The sequence below is a fragment of the Magnolia sinica genome, chromosome 1, assembly GCF_029962835.1.
Source record: "Magnolia sinica isolate HGM2019 chromosome 1, MsV1, whole genome shotgun sequence".
Classification (NCBI taxonomy): Eukaryota; Viridiplantae; Streptophyta; class Magnoliopsida; order Magnoliales; family Magnoliaceae; genus Magnolia; species Magnolia sinica.
This window is the reverse complement of record NC_080573.1, coordinates 14,292,346-14,318,256: the sequence shown is the minus strand read 5'-3', so window position 1 is coordinate 14,318,256 and position 25,911 is coordinate 14,292,346. Positions and strand designations below refer to the sequence as shown.

Sequence of the window (25,911 nt, the reverse complement as noted above, 5' to 3'; positions counted from 1 at the left end):
ACCCAACCCATATCTATTTAGTAAATGGACAGGTCTGGTCTATGTTGCAAGGGACTCATCTAGGTTCAAACCTATCCAAACATGGTTTTAAACCCAGTAAAAATGCTTGCATACGTTAACAAGTAATATATGAAAAGGAGATCCAAACATGGTTTTAAACCCGGTAAAAAGGTTTGCATACCTTAACAAGTAATATAAGAAAAGGAGACCCGTTAGACCCAATCCACTTATAAATGGGACTGAGCGGATCTCCCTCTACCAGACCCAGACCCAGACCCGTTTATAAATGAGTCTGATGGGTTAACTCAGACCTGACCCAGATCCGCCCATTTAATTAAAGAGGGTGGGTCTGAAATTTAAAACCAGGGCCATTTAGTAAATGGGCGGGTTTGATTTTAGCTAACCCCACCCTAAACCTGACCATTTGCAGCCCTATGTGATATAAGGTCGGACAAGTCAGCCTCAAATAGCTCAAATAAAGGTACTATGTTGATTATGATGATGATGACAATGAAATATACATTTAGGATGAACAACATAGCAATGGTCCACATTCAACCAAAAAAAAAAAAAGGCGTTCAACAGTTTGGTTGGCAAGGATCTTCCAATCCACGTTGGACCCAACAAGCCAATGTTCTAGATCACTGAACAACATCCCCACTTGTACAATTGAACATCTCAATATGCTGCACTATATCCTGCATTGCATTGTTGGTAATTATAGACCAAATGAAATGATATTCTCTTTTCAATGGCACTTTTTTCTTATTCTTTTTTTTTTTGCCTTTTGTTTCAAGTGTACAAACATGGCTTCTTTTCCTTTCTTCTTTTTGAAGGGTGCAAGCATGGCAATTTCCAAAATCATAATCCAACTGAAGATTGCAGCAGCGACCTTAAAAACTTCGAAGATCAATCCATGGTCAGCTGATCTCCAGGCATTTTGCCTTGCCAAGATACCGGCCTTCCGAAAAAGAAAAAAGATAAAAGAGAAAAAACCAACAATCTCATAGCATTGCACCTCAAGATTAAGCTAATTTTCAAGTTGCTTTCTTTGAGTGCTATCTTGCTGGGTTTTGAACCACATCCCTCATAGAATGGTCTATACTCTGTTTCCTGGTAAGAGTAACACTATGCTTTCCCTCGACAAAGTCCCTCCCGAGGCATTTAGCTGCTGTTCAACTAACATATTTGTACAGGCAACAGGAATTCATGCACTCTGGTGATATTTCTGGAGGACAGCTAAAACAGCATAGATAGGCACATGCACACAACTATGAATGGTTTTTCAGTGCCAAGCATCAGGTTGGTCCCACCATTTTGATGACCTGGTTGAACAATATGGGCGGTCAATTGTCTGCACTGTGGATGGTTGCAAACTCTTTTTGGGCTGTCGATTGCTTATGTACATGCGTGACCCACCTGATTTTCCAGGTCATTTGGTTGGTGAGATGGTGGTGGGCCTGGTGACCCACCACAATAAAAAACTAGAATGGTCTAAACCAATATAAAAAAATGATGACAAAGGTCATGAGCAAAAAGGTGTATATTGTTGTTCCAGTGAAACAGATCATATAATCCCAGAAACATACACAGGTGTCGAGAAGAATCATCACCTTGAAATTTTCATTTGCCCATTACTTTCTGAGGGGGAGAAGTGATAAATGGTGAAGAATGAATGGATTGGAGACTCCAACCTGCCATTAATCAACATCAGCTGTCACTCGTAAGTTGAAGAAGCGCCATTTTGGGGTTCTCTTCTACAAAGGGGAGTGGGTATTGTGGATACAATTAAATAGAAAACAAAAAACAAAAATCAATCACCTGAGCATGACTCAAGATGACTGAAAGAATAAAAAGGACAATACTGGCACAACTGCCTTGCTGTACACAACAATTTCACTGTCTAAGCTTAACTCCCAATCCTAGAAAGCTATATATAGGTTAAGACCTTTCAGCCCCCCTTGATTACAAGAAAAACACTTAAATCCAAAGCATATTATACCCATTCGAACCCAACCCCAATGGAAGAATGAAGAAAAAAATAGATGATTTGTTGTTGGGATCCCTCCTTGGTCATGCAGCCAGTTTGTGGAAATCAGTCCCAAGGATTTCTCTTCCGCCTCCTGATTCAACAGGAGCTAACATATTAACAAGAAAAATGTGGACCAGGCAGATTTTGTTCTGTGGGCTTGACACTCCACAACAGAAAGCAGGGAAGTCTATAAAGCTGTATCCATGGGATAGCAACCGAGGACTCGAAGAAATGTTGCAAATTCCTGCAAAAAATGGAATTTAAATGTCATTTTCTACTCCAAGATCATGTCAAATATTTCCATCCGGTCACACCACAAACACAATACAGTTACATGCACTTGTCACTCCCAGCAAAAAGGAAACGGCGTGCTTGGTGATTACACATAATAGATACTAATTTGACAGGAATGGTATCCAAGGGCCTGTTTGGTAGACGCCTGAAAATGGTTCATCTCATTTTAGTTAATCATGATTATGTATTAGAGCTCATGATCTCTAATACATAATTAAAATTAACTAAATGGAATTATGTATTAGAGATCGTGATCCCTAATACATAATTATGATCAACTGAAATGAGATCTCAATTTCAGGCATCTACCAAACAGACCCTAAGCATTTTTGCAATAGATATCTCCATCTAAAAATATAAATTATTGCAACAAATACTCCAGTACTAAAGTAAACGGCCGAACGCATGCTTTAACATCATCCAAGAATCATCCCTGTCACTGTCAAATTCAACATTTCATCCTCTTTTACCCAACTGTCGATTTTATCATTTTATGTAGTGCTGGTCTATCCAACAACAGTCGTTTGTGACTTTTATCATTTCTGTTTTCTTTTTTCTAGTGTTATTTTTTTTACGAGGCGATTCTGTGATATGTATCCATAAATATCTATTAAAAATTAACTTAGTTACAGTCGGTGAAGTTTTATCTTGAAATGGATACACTTAAGTATATTTGTATGCTAGTATTTTACCTTGCAAGCATACCATTCTTGTTTTGTTTCTTTCATTGCTACATGAGACATGATGTGTGTGTCGTCAGGCACCATGTTTGATCATTTACTCAGTGGATTGTATCTACCTTTTCCTGATTGTTTATAGTTTTCACTGGATATTTCTCTATCCAAGGGGCGATGGATTTCTCATTTTGGAGGATAAGTGTATTTTTGGGAACACAAAGTGTGATCAAGTGGAACAATCAGAATCATTGGCACAGAGAACTAATCTACCAGCATGACGTAAACTTGAAATGCTGCTAATGGGAGAATAAGTTTATAAACTTGAAATCCTCATCATTAGCATGGATCAAGAGAATTTTCTCATATGGTTATTGTTTGTGGAATTGATGCTGGATGAAATTTAATGCCTTCTCAGTTGCGTACACTTGCATGTACACCTGACACATTGAGCAGGATCTCTGTGAGCTTATTATCACTTTGGGTTTCTGTGTACTCACTCGTGCACAATCTTACTATGTCCTTCACCCAAAGATGTGGTAATCTCAATGGATGAGCTTATTGGCTATTAAGACAAACCAATAAGTAAATGCTTCTACATCAGCTACCTAGATGCTTTGGGATAATCACTGAGTAGCCTAGAAGATTAACTGGATTCAATCATCATCATCTGTGCCTTATACCAATTAATTGGGGTCAGCTGCATGAAACCTGTTCCGGAAAATTCCCCATTGCTGCCTCCCGTAGGAGTCTAGGCCATGTGACTGTCCCAGTGTGGCTTATCATCCTCTCGGACCAGCTATTGATCATTGCCTTGGTAAACTATTGCCTCACCAACTAGCTAATCAGACACGATCCCCTCCACTCTATCAACAGCATGCCTTTAGTTAGACCATAGGTCATCATCGCCTTGGCTTATCATCCTCTCGGACCAGCATGGGATTACACATTCAATGATCAGAGTGAATCTCACGGTACACATCATGGTGGGCCTTGTACAAATATAAAGGGTGGGCATCCCTCTTGGACCGTTAATTCTCATAAATGTGGGATGTTCCCAAGAAGGTGGGGAGTGGATCAATGTTACCCGGTTAACAAATTCATGGGGTGCCTCCCTGACCGTGGGGACAACCTTCATGTATGCGCTATATATCCACACCATCCATCAGTTTTCACACATCATTTTAGTGTATGCAAATGATGCAGTTCCAAATCTCAAGTGGATCACACCACAGGAAACAGTATACATAGAATACCCACCATTAAAAACTTCCCAGGGCCGATTGTAATGTTTTTTGCCATCCAACTTCTTGATAAGGTCACGGAGACCTGGATAAAGGGAAAACACAAATATCATCTTGATCCAATACTTCTATGGCTCCTAGGAAGTTTTCAATGGTAAGCGTTCAATCCCCACTGCTTTTGTGTTGTTATCCACTTGTACTTTGGATTTGCCTCATCTTTGGGCTCGTGCCCTAAATTTATCTGGAAAAATGGATGGACGATGTCAGATATAACACATTCATCATGATCGGGCCTACATATGTTTGCCATATAAAAGCAATACTGAACTTGTTGCCATGTTCTACGGTACGCAATTCGAGTCCTGGCTTTTCTAGGGAATGAACAGGGAGAGATGGACGCCTGCCCTTTATTACCTAAGATCCACTCCAACCATTAGATATATAATCCCATGCTACACCAATATAAAAGAAATCAGGCTGACCTGTAATTCAAGTGGGCCATACAAATAGAAGCAGCTGGGAGAGAGACAACCACCCTTGATTTTTATAGGGCTTACCATGATGAGCATGTGAAATCCACTCCAACCATTAGATGCCACACCAAAAGCTATGCCTGAGTACTAAAAATCAGGCCCATAGGTGATTCAAGTGGGCTCCCAGGGAAATAGTTTGGAGGGTGAGCTTTTGATGTACTTTGTTTCCAATCGTATGGTCCACCTGAATGACGGATGGAGCTTATTGTCAGGTCCTGGGTCTAGCATGGGGTGACTCACCTGAAGGTTGGGGTGGATTTCACATTAGCACCACAGTGTGGCCCATCCAAGCCGCTAACCCATTTTCCTCTTTGAAATAACTTTTCATCCAGAGACCACCCTCTCTCTCTCTCTCTCTCTCTCTCTCTCTCTCTCTCTCTCTCTCTCTCTATATATATATATATATATATATAGTACATTATTTTAGACTGGATCATAATCATTATCAAAGCATCATCTGAGCAATTAGAATCCAGCATTACAAATGCTCACAATTTGATGAATATAAATTCCAACTATCATCAACATTTTTCTCATGCCTTCTTTTTTTAGTGTTGCGACTGCTGCCAAGTTCTTAATCTTCTTCTTAACCAGGTGGAAATAGTTATCGTTCCAATCGTATGGTCCACCTGAATGACAGATGGAGCTTATTGTCAGGTCCTGGGTCTAGCATGGGGTGACTCACCTGATGGTTGGGGTGGATTTCACATTAGCACCACAGTGTGGTCCATCCAAGCCGCTAACTCATTCTCCTCTTTGAAATAACTTTTCATCTATAGCGTATATTAACATTAATTAGTGCTTAAAGTAGACAAGTAGTTGGACGTACAACTAGTTGCGTGTGACCTCTCTCTCCAACTAGTTGTGTGTGACCTCTATAACATTATTTTAGACTAGATCATAATCATTATCGAAGCATCATCTGAGCAATTAGAATCCAGCATTACAAATGCTCACAATTTGATGAATATAAATTCCAACTATCATCAACATTTTTCTCATGCCTTCTTTTTATAGTGTTGCGACTGCTGCCAAGCTCTTAATCTTCTTCTTAACCAGGTGGAAATAGTTATCTTTTCAAACCTAATGGTGGGGACTACATAGCAACATACTTCATTACCTTTCAAGTTCACTATACCCAATATCTTTCTAGAATACAAATACAGAACTGATTCTTTCAAATATGCATTTGTAGAAAGTCTTCCAGACTTAGCAAGTCAATTATCTCCATTTACAAGTTTTTCTGACATGAATAATCATTCATTAGGATTCGTCATTGTGTTCAAATGCATTTAGTTGTACATTTTTTTACTAGCAGATTAAAAAATAAAATAAAATATTCGGGAAAGATGACTAAGATTCATTGAACGAAACAAAAGGCAATATCTCGGGAAGTGACCCTCTCATCACCAACCTAAGAAACAAGACAAGAACAAAACAAAAGAAAGCTAGGCGACAAGGGATAAAAATACCTTCAAACCGAGGGCATTATCTAGAATGTCCAAAATCGCCATCCCAATCCCCCAGGACACCAAAAACGACCAGCCATGAAACTCAGACTGAACTAGAGCCCAGCTGATTACCATGGTCTAGATATTCCTTTTCATAATTGCACATGAAGCAAAATTATCCTAAAAAATCCTGTGGTTTCTTCCTCCAAATCCCCCATAGAATGGCAGAAAAAGAAAGGGTTCACAAGATTCTTTTTTTTTAAACCTTTGAAAGGCCCATTAGCCACCTGCTAGCCGCCTCACCCACAGACCCATTAAACACCCACTGCATTCTGAATCTTGATAGGAAGTAAGCCTAGATATCCTTAGCCACTGGTCAATGAATAAAAAGATGAATGATTATTCTTCGTTAGCCATACATATTATGCACCTATTCGGAAGCATAAAGTCCCTCTTCTTCAAGTTGTCAACAATCAAAATTTTGTTAGCCACAACAAAGCCAAACAAATGCCTTCACTCTTCAGGGCGTCGGGAATTTCCATGCGAATACACATGGGGAATGAGCATTAGACCTTCCAGCCAGTCTAGAAAACATTGATTTCGAGGTGAAGACCTGCTTGGCGACTATTTCCAAGACCACCTGTCTTCCTGCAAGATATCAATTTGGTCACCATGCAGTTTGGACAGCAATTCCGCGAACATGGTTGTTTTTTCATCATCCAGGTTTCTCCAAAGACTAATAATCCAAGCTTTATTGGACCCATACAGCTCATAGCACTCTCGGACCTTAGCCTCCTTGTAAACAGCAATCGAAAACAGCCGCTCATACGATAATGCCAGTGGATAATTATCAAGCCATGCATCCAACACGAATCTGACTTTATCCCCTTTGCCGACAAGAAATCTCACACCATTAAGCAGTTTGAGCCCAGTTTGACAAGCAATGTCAGGACAGTTGTCATTGATCAGAAGGCCCAGTGTGCGGATGTCCCTCCATATCAAAGATCCTTGGGACCTTGCATTTATGCCCAGATTTTCAGATTCCCCATATTTGCTTCCTATGCTTTCCTCCATAGAGCATCCGGTTCCTCCCCTAACCTTCACCACTTACTTAACAGGGACCAATTTTTCCTCTCTAATAATGCCAATGCCAAGACCCCCATTGCATTGGCTTTTGGACATTCTTCCAGCTCACAAGATGAAACTTATGACCCCCATCAATTCCTTACCACAAGAAATCCCTTTGAATACGATCTATCTTCGATGCCACAGCGGCCTGCTTCTTGAAGAGAGAAAATAAATTGGGAGATTAGAAAGGGTGGGTTTGATGAGAGTAATTCTCCACCGGAGAGAGATATTTGCCTTTCCAACTGACCAGTTTCTGACCTATGCTCTCAATGATGGGATCCCAAAACCTCACTGACCTCAGATTTCTGCCAAGAGGAAGACCCAAATAGGGGCACAGGAACCTCATCGTCTTGCACCTGACGCAGTCTGCCAGAGATTCAATGACATCTTCGCTATCTGCAATACCACCATAGCAGTCTTTGAGACTTGCGCACAACCCAAAAATGGCCTTGAAGCATTTGAGGACACGTTTGACAATGGTCAGTTGATCCCTTCTAGCATCGTAGAACAAACAGCAGTGTCATCAACAACCTGAAGGTGTGCAATCGCCATCTCCAGACTATCAACTCAAAAACCCCTTAATAAGACCTTGAGCTGTGCTTTTTTTCCACTAAGAGGCTCAACCTTTCTGCTGCAATTGAGAACAAGCATGGGGACATAGGGTAACCCCAACAGATCCCTCCAGAAGTAGAGAAGAAGCTTGTCAACACTCCATTCACGAGGATCGCAAAGGAACAGTGAAATACACTCTAGGATCAACCTGTCCACCTCTTACCAAAACCCATCCTGGATAAACAATAGATAAGAAATTCCCAATCAACATGGTCGTACGCTTCTCCATATCACTTTTACAAATGATTCCTGCCTCTTCTGCTTTCTCTGTAGACTCAATTAGCTTATTTGCCACCAAAACCCTGTCCAGGTGCCTTTGCTTAATGAAAGCTCCTTTGAAAAGGGATATGACAAATGTAAGGCTTCTCGCACCAAGGTAGAGGGGACTGTAATTGTATGATAAAGATTGCCTGTGTGGTGATGATTCATATTTGTAAATAGGGGGCAAGACTCCAAAAGTAAATATGGATCTTAGCCACTAAGAAGGTTGATCATCCATTGGGAAGCCAGTTGACATCACTATCCAGGCTACAAATTAGGATGTAAAAGTTTCACACCTTCGGGAATGGGAAATTTCATGGGAAATATTAGAAAATGTTTTGGTATGGTACAAAGCTGTGCATTCTGAGGGAACTAAGGAAACTTTAGGGAAATGGTGGAATTTTGTAGTAAATTTTAGAAGATAACTAACAGACATGATTGCACACTTAGAACTCAAAACAATACCATAAAAAAAGTACACATAATAGTTTCCATTGTTTAAGTGACAAAACTACACATTGTCCCAAATGTAATCTTTGTATCACACCCTCTTCTCAGGCCATTCTGTGGACCACTAAGTCACTAAGATGATGAGGAGCAAGTGTTGGACAACCTGGCTATTCAGACGTTCATTGATTGTGTTACTATTTCTTTTTTTAGTAACATTTGATCAGGGAGCTTGCAGTATTTATTAAGATTAGATGAATTAATTTTTAGTTACCGGTACACAATTTGCTTAATTCATTTTGTTTTTCTTCAAAAATTTCATCCTTGACTCTTGGTTCCTAAAGAGTCGTGATTTCATTAATCAACATCTATAGTTATGTGAGCCCTCACATGTTTGAGCTCATTGACTCTAATGGTCTGTTTGTTACACCAATTACTATGGTAACGTAAAGGAAATATGCAGTGATTACAAATTACTTTATCTGTTTCTTGACGACATCTGCATCTCATTGTTGATACCTGTGTTGGTTTCCTGGTAGTAAAATTGTAATGATGACATTTTTACATTACTTTAATGTCAATCATCAGTCATCACCAATATACACTAATGTTGCTATTTGGATTTGAGATTTTCAAGCCATGAAAAAGTGCAATGATTACAAATTCCTTTACCCGTCTCTTGACTACATCTTACATATGCATTTGACCGACTATTCCCGTGTTTGGCTTGGCAGTGATCAAATCATAACGATGATACTTTTCCTATACATTACCGGGGTAATTGGCGAAACAAACAGGCCCTAAGTGCGCCCCACTTTGTGGTTCACTATCAAATGGAACTCAACTTCAAGATCATTTGTGCACATTTTATCTCGTGAATATTAGGTTCAGCATGTTTACCCACAACAAGTTCATAAATTACTGCAGTACACAAGATCCAACACAATCATGCATCAATGCTATATCTAAAAATACATATCTCACAATAAGCTACCATGTTTCTCCATACACCCCTTTTTTTATGATTGCCATACACTGAGGACATGGATGTTACAAAGTACTTACCAAATATTAAGCATTTGATGTGATTATAAGTCAAAACAAAATTGATAAACTAGATATTTCATAGTGCATAAATGATAAACCACATACCTGTAAATGGCCCAGAGCATTTTGTGCACGGGAATCAGCCATGGATGCTTCAAAATCAATAAAGAAAAGATAGTCGAAATATCTGCATTTAGGACTTGAGCACTTAGACTCATGGAGGTATCTCATTTAAAAAAATAAAAATAAATAAATAAAAGAAGAGGAGGAAGAAGAAAGCTTGCTTTTCCTATATGATGAGCAAGTTCATTTTCCCATAAGGGAACTGTCAAGGAGACCATGTGCAGACAGAATGAAGAGGAGATTCGCTGCTCATGTGCCTATCTGTGCCTATCTGGACTATGCATCAGGTGAGTGATGCAAAGTATGGCATGCCCTGGCCAAAGCATAAAATTAGGCTGGTTGACACAGATATGATAGCCAATTAGCCATCCGATTCATGGCGAGACTGGGACGGTGGGTCCACTGGGCCAGTGGCGGAAGCCATATCATATACGTATCCACCTTCCAATGCATGCTATCTCATTTCTGGGCGTGTGAATCTATCTACCAGCACACACTATGCTACCTTTTTTTTTTTATTATTATTATTATCATTTTTTAACACCCCCCACACACTCACGCCGTGGTGGGTTTTCACCACCTATGGGTGCTCGAACTGGTGGAACGGCTTGACTTTGACCTCGCCAGTTGCGAGAGTCTCTCTCCAATTGGCAACTACAACTCATTAAAGGAGAGGATCCAGCATCTCATTGGTTGAAAGAACTAATGCCATCTCAAGCCTCTTTTTTTTTTTTTGAAGGATCATTTCATGCCACTTATCCTACGCTATTTCTACAGCATCTCTTTCCATCTACTTTTTTTTTTTTTTATCAGCATTAGATCATATCTGAGGTGGGATTTAGATTCATATCTAAAGTGGAATTTAGACCGGTCATAATAAAGGTATTCTGGGGTGATATTTTATATTCATGCTTTGAATGAAAGAGTGGTTCTTTGATTGAATTGAACTTTGGGCAAGTTTGTCACGTGTGTATATGATCATCCTTCCCCTATTCTCTTCCCCTCATCCCACATCTTGACTTTGGATTGCTTGATGCTATCAAGCAGGCTGCCATCAGATTGGTTTCAGAACCAAAGTTGTATCATCCATGGAAGATCGAGGTCGAGGACACAGACGATCAGTTCCTGTTGTGAAACCAATGATCGATCCACCGGTCGACCCATGTGAAGAAGAGATGGAGTACATGTTAAGGCAGATCGAGCAACTTACCCAGCGCCTAGTGCGATACGAGCCAACATCTCATATCAGCAATGATTTTTTTATATATATAAAGATGAAAGAGCTTTATTAAGGCCAAAGTTGAAGAGGATAAAATGAAACAACAAAACCAAAAAGAAGAAAAGGAAAACTGTACAACCCCACCCAATGACCCAACCCTACACAGACATTAAGACACAATCAGAAATACATTGCAACACCCAGCCTAGAACCTTCAAAGTCGAGTTTCTCTCATTCCTAAATGTTTGATTATTTCTTTTGAACCAAATCGACCAAAGGAGAGTCAGCAGCATGACCCTCCATTTACAAGCCCCGAAAGAGCCTGTTCCCCTCCCATACCAAGCTCTAAACAGCCCGTTCCCTCTCATGTCAACAATGATCCAGAGTCGTCGGAGGAATCTGAAAATCCCTTCCATTGCCAAGTGCTGTTGCAGGTGAATGGAAGGGAGGACTGCGGGAATTTTAATAGAAGCTGTCATCCTAAAGATTTGGAGGTGAGATCTCAGAATTAAGCTTGAGATTCCCAATTACCATGGCGGACTCCAGGCTGAAGAGTTCTTTGATTCGCTTGACACAATCAAGCATATCTTTGACTTCACTGACATTCCCAAGAGCGGCAAGTCAAGCATGTGTCCATCAAAGCTAAAAGGACAAGCCTCCCCTGATGGAAACAGATTCGGTGAACTCATCATCCACAGGTTTGATCGCAAATCACCAATTGGGCACAGATGAAGAAATTGCTGAAAGAAACATTTTTACCTTATGCTACACTCAGAGCTTGTATTAGCACTAGCATGCATTGAGACAAGGAGAACAAATCATGGACTTTTACATGGAAGAGTTCAACAAATTGGCCGCATGCAACGACCTCGCTGAGACGGATGAGCAACTTGTTGCCCATTACACGGGTGGCTTGCTACCTTCAATTCGAGACAAGCTTCAGCAACATCCTGTGTGGACTGTCACTAAGGCTTACAACGTAGCTTTGATGATTGAGTCCCAATAATCTCAAGCCGGAGCACGAGGTGGCATGACATGCGACAAATCTGGTTGTTCATCTACCAGATCTACCAGCAGTCGTGCCAACAAGGGGCCCAACCACATAGGCCCTACTTGACCAACTAAAGATTCTTATGTAGGAAAGCCAGTTGTGCATACAACTACATTAGATAGCTTTGGCAGCCGTTTCTGGTGTTTTAAGTGTGATATGAACCACAAGGCCTCTGAATGTAACAAGAAGCCCCTGTATATGATGATTAAATAGATGTAGGTGACGCTTTGGTGATGCGGAAAAGCCTCCCGATGCTGAAACAAGATGACATCGATGACTGGTTATGGACCTGTATCTTTTGAACAACTAGCATGATCAACGGGAAGATCTACAAAATGATTATAGATAATGCAAACACAAGTTCCACTTGCTCAAGTGGGAAGAGGTAGGTGCAGCTCGATGATCAAGTCAATGAGATATCGATACCCAAACTGCAAAGAAATTATTATTTTATATATATATATATATAAAAAAAAAAAAAAAAAAAAACATACCCATAAAAACAATAGAGTAGAGAGGGAGAGAACTTTATTGATATCAACCTTCTTCTCTTACAAAAACTTTAAGAAAACTCACATTTAGAAAAATATTTGAATCCCTAACTCCTACACCACCACCATCTTTTATAGATCCTTAATGAATCTTTAATTAAAATACCCCCAACTAAGAGATTGATTTTAAATCAATCATAATTTATTTCAAACCAATCTAGTCTTCCTTATCGTAAAAGCCTAATAATAAAAAGAAAAAATGAAAAGTAATTATTTATATCTCTAAAACCAGCCCATATCTTCAATCATATAAATTACATCCCCTTCGTATCTTCAATCACATCTTCAAATCAGCCCCCCATATCTCCCAAAAATAGTAAATTACAATCCTCAATTTAGGCCCCGAAATCAGTAAATAATCAACCCAAAAATCAGCACATGCTGGGCTCTATGATGGCTATGGACCTACGTCTTATTGGGCCCTACAGTGGGCCTGGATGGGCCTACGTGGGTTGTGAGCCCGCATCAGGTATGCAAGCCTCTAGCTAAGGGTGATGTTGGTATAAGAGACCTTTAATTTATGAATGTGGCTCCCCTCGATAAGCGGCATTGGATATTCAGGATTGAAAAAGGCAAGCTATGGAGTGAAGTTATCACATCCAAGTACAGTTTGGAAGAGGGTTGGGAGATCAAGAAGCCATCACATTATCATGCCTTGGGAATATGGAAGGTTATCATTTCAGTAGCTCCTTTGGTCAGATCTAGCCTCACCTTTTCTCTCGGGTCCCTATTCATGACTTAGTGGTAGACTCACAAAAGCTTCAACACCAAGGTCATGGGTTCGAGTACCCATTGGTGTGTGTGTGCGCGCGTTAATTTAAAAGAAAAAAAAAAAACTCACCTTTTCTCTCGGCAACGGCTCTCGAATTTGTTTTTAAGAGGATCCGTGGTGTGGTGATAGATCTTTGGAGCGGGATTTCCCGTCTCTTGCAAGATCATCTTCCGTGAAGAATATTATTATGATTGTTTGCTTCTCAACTGATGAGGGTAGAGGAGCTAGGTGTCCCCCATGACGTAGGGACCTGACAGATGAGGAAGTTGAGGACCTTACTAGGTTCTTGATGCGCCTTTAAAATATTTACCCTTTCCTAGTATTCTCGGACTCCCTAGTTTGAGGTGCCTCTCCATCTGGCAGATTTTCAATCAAGTTGCTCTACTCAAAAGTGTCAAACAACCATTTACTCCAAAAGCTTAAGCTGTCAGAGTGTGGTGTATCAATGTATATCAAGGGACTTTATCACTTCAACCCCCCCGCACGTGCGAGGTGGGAACTCCGCATGGGAACATATTGACGAAGGTGAAGAGACACTCACACCATAAATAGGTCGGGCTCGATTTCCCGATCCCTGGGCCGGACCTGATTTTCCTAACCCCCCGTGGGAGAATAATATATTAGCGAGGCATATTTGCTGCTCTCAAGATTCGAACATAGGACCTTCCACTCTGATACCATGTCAAACAACCATTTACTCCAAAAGCTTAAGCTGTCAGAGTGTGGTGTATCAATGTATATCAAGGGACTTTATCACTTCAACAAAAAGGTTCTATGGAACTCCTCCTAAAGTGGCATCCTTCGCCTAGTTGGTTGAGAGGAAGTGCATTTTAACTATAGACAAACTTCAGAAGTGGGCTATGATTTTGCCCAACATTTGTCTCCTATGCAAGAGTAATGCAAAATCGGTTGATCATTCATTCATTGTCCTTTCGCAAGTCATTTGTGGTATAATCTTCTTAGGATCTTCAGCATAATCTGGGTGATGCCTCAATCAGTTGATCAATTGTTCCAGATGTGGCATGGAGTCTGGTTGGCTAAGGAGAGGCTTGATCTATGGCATTTGAATATGGTTTTAGTTTTTTGGAACATTTGGGGGGGAACATAATGCGTTGTGCTTTTGTAACAAATCAGGAAGAAGTCTTATGGAAATCTAAAAGGGGCATTTTAGATTGGGATGTTGGTCTTCGGCATATAGTTGCTTCTAACGTTCAATCCATTTTGGGGTTGTAATGTTTATTTATCTTTTTCCTTTTTTATATTCTTTGTTGTCTTAGTAGTTGCCGAGTGATTTTTAATAAGATCTTTATCCTTCAAAAAAAACAATCATAGACCGTAGAAGTTGCGAGAAAGTGATCTCGTAGGAAGTGGCAAATAAGCCGAAATTGAAGGTTGAAGAACACCCCTCACCCTACAAACTCTCTTGGATCAGCAAAGGGAATTAGGTAACTGTTTTGAAACGATGCCCGGTTGCATTTTCTATTGGAAACAAATGTACAAAACAAGTTCGGTTTGCCATGGATGCTTGCCACATCCTTTTAGGTAGATCTTGGCAATATGATCAATAAGTTGTACAAAATGTAAGGAAACATGCACCTTTTGGAAGGATGCGCTAAAAATTATTTTAGGCCCACAAAAGAGGAATTTCCACCTGAGCTGAGTAAAAGGGAGGGTGAAAATCTCCTCTCATTGGAAACATCCATAAAAGAGGCCCAATAAAGTGGGAAGGCGTACGCACTGTAGCACTTGAGAAAGAAGATGAATCCCCCATGACTGAGGAGGTGAAGTCCATAGTCGAGGAATTTTGTGATGTAATGCTCAAGGACCTCCCAGGTGGTCTACCCCTTATGAGGGATATACAACATCACATTGACCTTGTTCCCGGGCCTAGCCTACCGAATGAGTCCGAATGAACATGAGGAACTCGATCGACAAGTTTAGGATTTGATGGTTAAAAGGTATGTCAGAGAGTGCTAGATGAGTCCATGTGTTGTGCCTAACCCGTCTTACTCCAAAGAAGGCTGACATGTAGAGAATGTGCATCGACAACAGAGCAATCAACAAAATAATGATCAAGTACTATTTCCTCATTCCTTGGTTGGACAACATGTTGGACAAGCTAGCCAGCTTTGTGGTCTTCTTGAAAAATCACTAGAAACTGGCTACCACCAAATTCACATTCATCCGACGATGAGCAAAAAGCACCTTCTAATGGACTCAATCAGCCAAGGACAATTTTCAGTTGGTAAAGTAGAAGTTGTTTGATGCAACCATCCTCGCTTTGCCTGACTCTAGCTAGGTGTTTAAGGTTAGTTCCGAAGCCTCACGCCTTGGCATTAGAGTTATATTAAATCAAGAAAGGCGTTCCATTGCCTTTTTTGGCAAGAAACTCAACGGATCCAAGTTGAAATATTCAACATATGCCGTTGAGTTCTACATGGTAATTCAGGCCTTCATCATTGGTGTCATTACCTGGTTCAGCAGGAATTTGTATTGTATTCCAACCATAAATCTTGAAAATATATAAACCGGTAAAATAAGCTATAACCTGGAGGAATGCCAAAATGGTGACATTTTTACAAGAGTACACTTCCACCCTCTTAAGCACAAAGCCGTTGTCCTAAACAGGGTGGTAAACAACCTAAGTAGAAGGGTCACCATCTTAACCAACATGAAAGCTATGATTAGTGATTACAGGCTTTGAGCATCTTAAAGATCTCTATGCCAATGACCCAAAATGAGGGTCGTTGTTTGCCAAGGCTCTCAACGGTGAGTAGACTGAGTAGTGAGTACCACATTCATGATCAGTACCTTTACAAAGGGATCCTACTCTATATTCTTGATTGCTCCCTTCCAGGAAAGATTTTGCAAGAGCTTCGTGGCAAAGAACACTTTGGTCGAGACAAGACCATGGAATTTGCTGGGGTACAGTATTATTGACTGCAATTGGCATGCAATATTATTTAATGGGTGGACCGCTATCGTTCATGCCAAGTCTAAAAGGGTGGTATCCGGAATCTAGGATTATACACACCTCTACCAATGCTTGAGGACCCCATGGCTACATGTGAGTACAGACTTTGTTTTGGGCCTACCAAGGACACAATGGAGGCATGACTCCATAATGTTGGTCGTAGACCGATTTTCCAAAATGGCCCACTATGTGCTTTGTCGGAAACAATGGATGCTGCAAACATAGCTCACATTTACTTCGCAGAGATCATACGACTGCAAGAGCATCATCTGTGGGCCACTTTTGGAGGTCCTTATGGTAGAAAACAGGAACCAGTTAGCTTAAGAAATGCATATCACCCTAGGCCCTAGACAGACGATAGATTGAAGCCGCTAATTTGGGAAATTTACTTAGAAGCTTGGTTGGAGAACGACCAAAGAATTGGTACCAAGCTCTGTCTCAAGCAGAATTTTCTTATAATTGATCAAAGAACAGGACCACCCAATTTAGTCCCTTCAAGATCATGTATGGGAAAAACCCCACTAGCGTACAAGACCTAGCGCCACTGCCAAATCTGAGAAGAGTTAGTGACAAGGCTTTGACCAAATCAAGAACATACATGGGCAAGTGCAATTACAGATTGAAGCTGCTAACAAGCATTACAAGGAAGCAGCAGATAAACGGTGACAAAATGTCATGTTCGAGGTTGCCGACTATGTGTAGGTTGTGCTTACAAAAGAAAGATTTCCAACAGGGGAGTAGAACGAGCTTTGCATACACAAGATCGGCCATGTGAAATTATCCAAAAGATCAACAATAACGCCTACAACTTGCAGTTGCTGAGCAATGTCCGTACGTCCACTGTCTTCTACATTAAGCACCATGATGAGAGCGAAGCTAACGCGAGGGCAAGTTCTTCTCAACCCGGGGAGACTGACACAGATATGATAGCCATCTGATTCATGGGCCCAAACGGGGTAGTGGTCCACTAAGCCAGTGAAGGAAGACATATAACATAGGTATCTGTCACCCAACGCATGCTATCTCATTCTTGGGCATACACATCTATCAGTGCATCGTAAACTACTTGCTGAATTCCTACTTGTGGAACAGCTTGACTTTGATCTTGCCAGTTGCGAGAGTTTCTCTCCAGTTGGCAACTACAACTCGTTGAACAAGAGGATCCAGCATCTCATTGGTTGAAAGAATTCATGCCTCTATCCTACACTATCTCTACAACATCTCTTTCTTTCCACAGGTTTTAACCATTTTTTTCACTGGCCAGTTTTTATCAGCATTAGATTCATATATAAGGTGGGATTTAGTTCAAGATGTAAGGCCACTAATATAAAGCCTTTAGATTGGTCACAATAATGGTTCTTTTTTTTTTGCTTTGGGGGGGGGGGGGGGGGAGTGTATTCACTTTTTGAATGAAAGGTCATGAACTTTGGGCAAGTGCATCACTTGTGGATCTGATCGTCGTTCTTTCTCCTATTCTCTTCTCCTCAGCCCACGTCCTAACTTTGGATCGCTTGACTATCGAGCAGGCTGCCGTCACTGGTCCACTCACCAGGTGGCCAGCAAATGCTTGTTCAATACAGACCATTGTCATTTTTTTCCCCAACTGTCCAATTTTTTCATACATGAGAGGCCCACCTTAGAGTGGATTGGCCTAATAGTTGAACAGGGATGGTTCACGGTGGGGCCAGCCTGATGAATGACCAGGTCTTGCATGCTTCCTTGTGTGCCACAAATCTTCTCTCCACCTTTGTGTGGATCTTCTTAGTATTTTCTACTTTCAGAATTGTAGAGTGACAATGACAACCGGAGTATAGTACAGTTTTTTAGCAGTAAATACTACGAAAATGAGTAGCAGCAAATTCAAAAGAAAAATGGCTCTCACTTAGCACTCCCAGTGTTTGAGTCATCCACAACCCTCAATGGTCTCTTTCTTTGTGGCCTGCTTTCAATCTGCAGTTGCATACAAACAAGGATATCAAGATCTCAGCCAAACAAGATTTCAACCAAGTATATTTCAGTTGCTTTCAATCTGCAGTTGCATACAGACAAGAATATCGAGATTTCCGCCAAAAGGCTAAACTGATTCAGAAGAGCTCAAAACAAGGGTTTTACACCATATCCGAAGATACCTTCGTCAAATTAATATTCCTCATAGCAAAGACGGCCAAAGCTTTAAATAGTACTCCAGGACCTTCTTCCAATGTGAAAACAATGCTTGTCTGAAAGCAAAAGTGAAGTTTCTGCCTCAATAGGCTTTAGACATAAATATATCTGAATAAAAGACCTTGAGAATTAACTTTACCTTAAATGCCCTATCTGTTCTAGGAATTATTGGTTCCCGAGCCAGTATCAAAAAACGTGTAATGTTTTCGGGGTCATCCTGCCAAGGAATTATGAAATTTTAAGGAAAACCAAATCAACTCATGGGTAGCATTTAATGCAAAGCATCGCAAGTAGTATATGTTCTTCATAAATAAAACTTCGATGAAATATATGTACAAAATAGATTTAAGTGAAGATCCTCACCTGGATTCTTTCTGCAAGTACATTAAGCCCATAAATTTCTGCAGCTCGAGCACTTGCAACAGCTGCAGCATCCTTCAGATTGTTTGAAGCTATAAACTGTCTTCACAAAAGTTAAAATTTGAATATCTTTTGATTTCAACTTCAACAAAATTATAATCATCACGTACAGAAGAATGTCTCACCTGAGCAGCCCCAGCAGTATCGTCCACGCTCTCTCTGATAACACCCAACTTGCTCAGCGTGATCTCACATTGAGCAAGAGCCTGCAAGAAAGCAGTAGCCAATGTGCAAGGCGATGATGAAAATGTTGTGATTTAGGATCCAGTGCGTCAGGTACCATTTAGTAGATAGGTTCAGGTTGCTAAATCTACAAGCCCCTGGGCCTTGATTGGTGCACTTTGGCAATGGATGCTGAGTGTCTAATTATTGGACCAGCCCTTGGATGAGCCATTGCCCAAAAATATACCCGATCCATCATCCATTCTTCGCAATCATGAAAACTTTCGAGCATAAGCATGGGAAAGAAGTCCACAGATTGAACTGTTGAAAAAACCAATCACGGTAACCTTTTTACCATTGCTCCATCCATTCTGTGGTCCATCAGGTGGTCCTGATCGATTGATTTATTTTCCAGATATTCCAGTTAAAATAGTTGATACCAATTTACATGGTAGTTGACATACACTGGATCAGGCCTCGGAACTGTCTAGGCAGAATTTTTCTTTCTAAGAAATAAAAAGAAAAAAAAAAAAAAAAAGAGAGAGAAGAAACCAACCTGGGCATGGCTCAAAACACGTTTTAGATCCTCCATTCTCACACCTGGTAACCCAAGAAGGCAGTGGTTAACAGCCAACTGCACCTCACCAACAATGTGAAGCCTATGGCGGAGGAGCAAGTCATAATTACGATGAATGCTTCCACCTAAAGAATTTTCAATAGGAAGAACTGCTTTATCAACCAGCCACAGTTCAACTGCCTGCAAAACAGAACTCAGTATATGGAATTTCAGCATGATGAATGGATTGATTAAACTACAGAGAGAGTCTCTCCCTCTTTTCTTTTCTTTTCAGAATCTATAGAATAACATTTAATTGAACCTTGAATGCAGCTTCAAACTGGTCACAAGGGACAGCCTCACATTCAGGGTATGCTTTGAGGGCGGCAGCCTCACTGTATGCACCCGGTACACCCTACGTTAGTAGAAGAAACCAAATAAGAATGGCTAGCATGCTAGAATATTTACGTGAAACTCATGTAATAAGAAATAACTGAATCGACTGGATAAATAAGCACCACACCTGATATGCTACACGGACATTGGAACCACTGCTGGGTGAAGCGGAAAGATCAGTTACAGATAACGGCTCTGCATTTTATATAAATATTTAAGCCATCAAATTCTTAGAATCTGAAAATTAAGGATCTTATGCGACAGCGAATCAGTTGGCAGCATGAGACACATACAATCATGCTTACAAAGTGAGCCACATCAGAATACTGCAAATGGGAATAGATGGTGGAAATGCATGCAACAACTAATAAGGCCTTCTTGGACATGGATAACCATGACAAGATCTGCAATTTCATTTTCCCATTTCAATTTAAGACCACAGTTTATGTCCCACCATTACCGTCTACAACATATTTCTCAACAAGAATGCTACTTATTAGAGGCTCTCCAATATAGCCCAGCCACCACTGCCATTTTCCAAGCAAGGCAAGATTGGTGGTCCAAATATCCCTACTGACTAGGCCCTGGGACTTGAAATGGGACTTGAAAGCCTTGGAAAATCCGGACCACATAACAAGATGGAACTTGTGATTCTCATCAGTCATTCCATAAGAATCTCCTCTGAATGGCTTTGAATCTGTCAGCAACCTTGACCGGGCACCAGAGGATGGAGACTAAGTGCACAAGGAGACTAGCCAAAATCAACTTGATGGGGGTGATCCTTCCACTAAAGGAGAGGAGCCTTCATTTCCAAGTTACAAACTTCTTTGCGAACACCATAGCGTCTAGGGCTGACAAAGGGCCCAGCTAGTTCTGGTGAGGCCAAGGTCTGTCCATGCCCGGTCCATAAAGTAAAACCCACGCTTGAGTTTGTCCGGGCCCAGGATGGGCCAAAACAAACAGGCCCAAGCCCGGTCAGTTATGATTATGCATGGCCCGAGTCCGGCCCAGGCTCACCCTCTTTTATGCAAGATCTAGGCTGTTCATTAGCCATGCTGTGTGTCCATTCATACATGATATTGACAAGAAAATTCCCTTGAAACCTTAACCAGGCCAGGCCTGATGGGTTTGGGCCAGGCTAATGGGTTCTTAGATACAGCCTGAGCACAGCCCAAGTACAAATGGGCTTAAATTTTAGACCCGGGTACAGCCCTTGGGCCTCGTATCTTAGCCCAAGCCAGCCCAAAGTGGGCCAAGCCCAAAAGCTTGATGGGCCAGCCTGGCCCATTGACAGCCCTGACAGCATCCCACTCCTACATTCCTGCTCTACCTTGAGCAAATGGTATATAAAGATGCTTTAATGGGAAGCCAACAATTCTACACCCAATCTCACTAGCTATGATTTAGCACTTCACCTAATTAACACCCATGATACAACTTTTTGATAAGTTTACCTTCAACCCAAATACCACTTCAAAGCACACAGAGCATCCGCATCACCCTTGTTTCTTGCACAGAACCATCGCTAAAAAAGAGTGTTCGGAGGGTCACTCTAGGATCATTGCTTCTAAAAAGGGGCCTCCACAACATTTTGAAGAAATCTGGATAGACTTGGCAAAAAATTGAAACAGGAGGGGAGAATGGGCATCTCCCTACCTAATTCCCTGCTCACCTCTAAAGAAATCCTTACGGTCCCACCCATCATAATTGAGTACTGCACCGACAAGACACAAGCATGAATCCATTGCTGCCAGTTATTGCCAAAATCCATGCATCCAAGAAGATGTACAAGAAAATTCAAGTTCACGCAATCATACCCCTTGAACCTTAAATGGAAGCCCTTTTGAATCCCATAACAGTAACGGTGGGCATGTAACGGTCCCTAACATTATCGTTACACATAATGGCCATCATAGGGCATGTAATGGCCATCACGCCCCTGTAATAATTTTAAAAAATGAAAAAATAAAAAAATTTAAGAAAAAACTATGGAAAAAAATCAGAAAAATCAGAATATTGAGAAGATTTCAAATATGTATTCTTTTGTGGGTTTTTTAAACATGTTTATGAACAATGTTTATGATGGCATAACAATCCACTCTTTCGTAAAAATGTTATCTCAGCTCTCAGCTTGTCTAATGATTTTGTTAATATGACAAGCTTAAGATTAACCCCAAATTAACCCGAAATTCATGCAGGGCTATGGCACTCATCCCATTGATGCACATTTCTAGGCATTATGGCCCCGTATCAACCATCACAGTGCTGTTTTTTCAGTGGTACCAGATTCGACCCCGAATCACGAAATGGAGTGTGTTGATACCGTTAAGGCTGTTACGTAACTGTTTCGGCACACGTTAGTCGTAAGGCTATTTCTTGGGCTTTTATATAAGGAATGTGGTACCATTCGGTATGGACTTGTTAGACGATCGATGGAAGGGGCTGTTAGAAGAAGGAAGAATCGAACTTGTTATGCATGCTCTTTGGAAGCCTCCTCCAAGAGGATCATGAAATATAATTCTACATGCTATTAGTCTATCGCAGGAACTTGGGGTGGGCAGGGGCCATTGGGACCATGAGGGATGATTTAGGGGATTAGAAGAGAATTCTCAGACCCGGCTGAGTATTGCAATTCAAATCAAGTGGATGTTTGAGCTCTTTGGACCATTGACAGGGAGCTCATTCACATGCATGCAAAGACATCGATCATCAAGAGTGATTCTTCACATCTGATCTGTTGGCCTTCCTCCACAGGGGGTTTCTGATTGGAGCTGAACGAATTGGGTGGGAAAGAAAAAGGCAGCTTTGCTAATGGTGTTACCACATCTTTCACCATGCATTCAAAAGAGGGATTTGTGATGCAAACCTTAGCGGAGGAGGGAGTGTCTAGGTTGGCTTTGGCGTGGGAGGTAACTTCCATCTGTATGTCCTTGTGTCCCTTTGGTTCTTAATAAAATTTCCCCTTTAACCAATGAAAACAAAAGCTGTAAAAAAATTTAAAATGCATTTAAGTGCCACTGAATGGAAGGGGGGAAAAGAGACAAATTGAGATCTTTCCTAGATAGAAGTGCCAAAATATGTCTGCTGCCTGTCTGTCTAACTGTCTAACGCAGGGGTCAGTTATCGCAATTGGCTTTATAAGTGAAGTGCACTCATCACATAGGTTGCATTTAATTCTTTCAGGCAGCAAAGACCGTTGCGCTCATTAATCTTTAGAAAGGGCTTGGCATATATTTTCTTGATTGTTTTAAAGAGGCTTGATGTACTCATTCTTTCAGTCAGTCTCTCTTGGAAGGGTGGTCATTTGGATTTCACAGAGAATCCTTTGGAATCTGTCTGGTGGTGCTATTATGATTGCTATGGGAATAGATGAATAACAGGACATTCTTAAGACAATAAAAGCATCAGCCTACAACCTTAGGAAGACCATAACAAGTTTGAGTCAAAACAGAAAAAACCCAAAACACAAACCTGTCAATGCACTCCCTAATTAAAGCACCAAAAACATCATAGCCCCTCAATGCAAACCCACATTGCATGTTTGGAAATTACAAAGTAGAGAAAAACGGAATTACAACAAACACCTACAGTGCAACAACGTAACAAATAAAAAGCAAAAGGAAGAAAAGGTAGAAGAGAAAACCCACTTGGGAGAGAAGCTAAATCCTTGAGCAGTTTCCTCGACTCATTGCCACTAGCTGGATCGACGACCCGCTGGAGCTCGACCGGCGGCGGTGCTGAAGGCAACGAAGGCGGGTTCTCGTCCCCAACGGGCGTGGCAGGCTTCGCCAAAGGGCCTGCGCAGACGCCCATGAAGCTTCTCCCTCTCCATTTCACAACCCTACCAGTCTCCGTAGTCAAACGGACAGGGAAGCTGTAACAGAATGCGTCGGGATCGGTCTTCTGCAAGAGATAAGAACAACCCCAAGAAGCAATAACTCTTGAAATGGCCATTTGACAGAGAGATAGTAGCAACGCTGCTGTGATTTTGAAGGAGGAGATTGTGAGGAGGAAGGAAGCAGATTCATGAGAAGAGATTGAAGTCTTCTACAAACATCTCTGTAGAATCAACAACAGCATTTTCATGGAGGAAAGATAGAGAAGGAGGGTAGGTAAGGGATTGTTGGCAGCACGTTGGCTTCAGCTAAAGGAGAATTGTTGGAGAAGGCGATGGAGATTGATATACGCAGGCGCTTGAGAAGAGGAGCTCTGAAACCAGAGGGGTTTATATGATACTCAGGCAGCGTGTTACACTTGATACACAGGCACCTAAATTTTATACACGTGGCATATATAAACTCAAATTAGGTCTGTACAGTTTTTGGGAATTGAAACCAAGTTTCTCTAATTCACACTCCCAAAATCAGATAGTTTGATTCGTTGACTATTGGATTTTACATTTTAACCGTCCGATAAATATCAACCAATCTGATAGTCAACGTATTAAATAAAAGTGATTTTTGATTGGTTATACATCTAAACTCTGATTCATAATTTAGACAGTTTATTTTGAGTTACAGATATGTATTTTATAAGTAATTTCTAAATGCATGAGTATCAACAACGAACGCTGCCAGAGTATCAAAGTTTTCTATGGGCGTTTTTCGTTTTGGAGGCGAATGAGGTGATTCGCGCAAGGGGAGGAGATATAAGGAGATGCGATTCGCGGCACACGTGTGTGGTGTCGAGGAGTCCGGTCACCGGTAATGGGACCTGGGATGGTTCTTTAGGTGGGACACGTGTGTGTGAGAAATATCGACCATCAGAAGAAAGGTGGCTAACACAATACCCGTGATGCACGTGAGCCGCCTGGATTGAGTTTCGAGGCATGTGTGGAGTGGGACCCACCTGATGGGCGGAGTGGATTTATCCCGCACGTGTGTAATGTCGGTGGAAGTGCCTGCGAATTACTATTTAGTCTCTCTTCGCGCGAATCGCAATAGTGGTTTTCGTGATTTGGGACTAGTTATCGGGTTCTGTTCATCACCTACCCACCAATTTCTGTGGAGAAGGTTTACGTACATAAGGGGGCTACATTTAAATAATCAATACAGTTGATCTTGTGGGACCCAGCATTGATGAGGGTTTTATTAAAAATATTTCGGATCTGAATATTTTAACTATTCTATCAATGGCCTACGAAATTGACGGTTAAAAACCAAACACAGACATGGTCCATATCCAATGAAAGACAGTCCAAAAGATCTATGGATCAGATCGTTGAAACTGAGAGATATTAGCTACATTCCCCATCCACTTTGGGACGTATCAGATTAACGGTTTAGATGAAAAAAATCTGACCCCACATGGACAGAATCCATTCTGTCGGCAAACCGCATTGTTGCCGATGCCGACGACTTTTAACATCGTCGAGTGGTTTAGGTTGGAAGGACTTCCAGAGGACGCGGATTTCCTGCGAAAGCCTTTCGCAGGAAGTTCCTGCGCAAGGATGCTGGGTGGGGCCACCACCATGTTTTTGGGAAATGTACTCTGTTCATCCGTTTGGTGAGCTCATTTTAGGAAAATCGACCAAAAACGAAGTGGATCCAAAACTAAAGTGGACCACACGAGAGGGAAAGAAATACCTACCGTTGAAAGCTTCCTGGACTCCACCTTGATGTTTATATGCCATCCAAACCGTTTATAAGGTTATTAACACAAAGATGAAGTGAAAATACAAAAAATTTAGCCTGAAACAAAGCTTTTATGGTCGTAAGAATGTTTCAACGGTTCTAACTGAATCCCTACTGTTTCCTCTCGTGTGGCCCACTTGAGTCTTGGATCCACTTCGTTTTTTGTAG

At 41.2% G+C, this 25,911-nt stretch overlaps 1 protein-coding gene and 1 long non-coding RNA gene across 2 annotated transcripts; both read right to left on the bottom strand.

Moving 5' to 3' along the window:
- Positions 1–1,793: 1,793 nt before the first annotated feature.
- LOC131240594 (arogenate dehydratase/prephenate dehydratase 2, chloroplastic) lies at positions 1,794–24,320 on the bottom strand. Its single transcript, XM_058238905.1, has 11 exons — positions 23,758–24,320; positions 20,238–20,305; positions 20,037–20,129; positions 19,715–19,915; positions 19,122–19,202; positions 18,940–19,035; positions 18,716–18,793; positions 18,543–18,632; positions 18,296–18,363; positions 9,829–9,910; positions 1,794–2,276 (listed from the first exon to the last, which is right to left on the bottom strand). The coding sequence occupies exons 1-11, from the start codon at positions 24,062–24,064 to the stop codon at positions 2,220–2,222; spliced, it is 1,221 nt and encodes a 406-aa protein (XP_058094888.1). The 5' UTR covers positions 24,065–24,320; the 3' UTR covers positions 1,794–2,219.
- Positions 11,102–13,825, bottom strand: LOC131240609 (uncharacterized). Its single transcript, XR_009168827.1, has 2 exons — positions 11,641–13,825; positions 11,102–11,605 (listed from the first exon to the last, which is right to left on the bottom strand). It is a non-coding gene; the product is annotated as an uncharacterized LOC131240609 (long non-coding RNA).
- Positions 24,321–25,911: the final 1,591 nt, after the last annotated feature.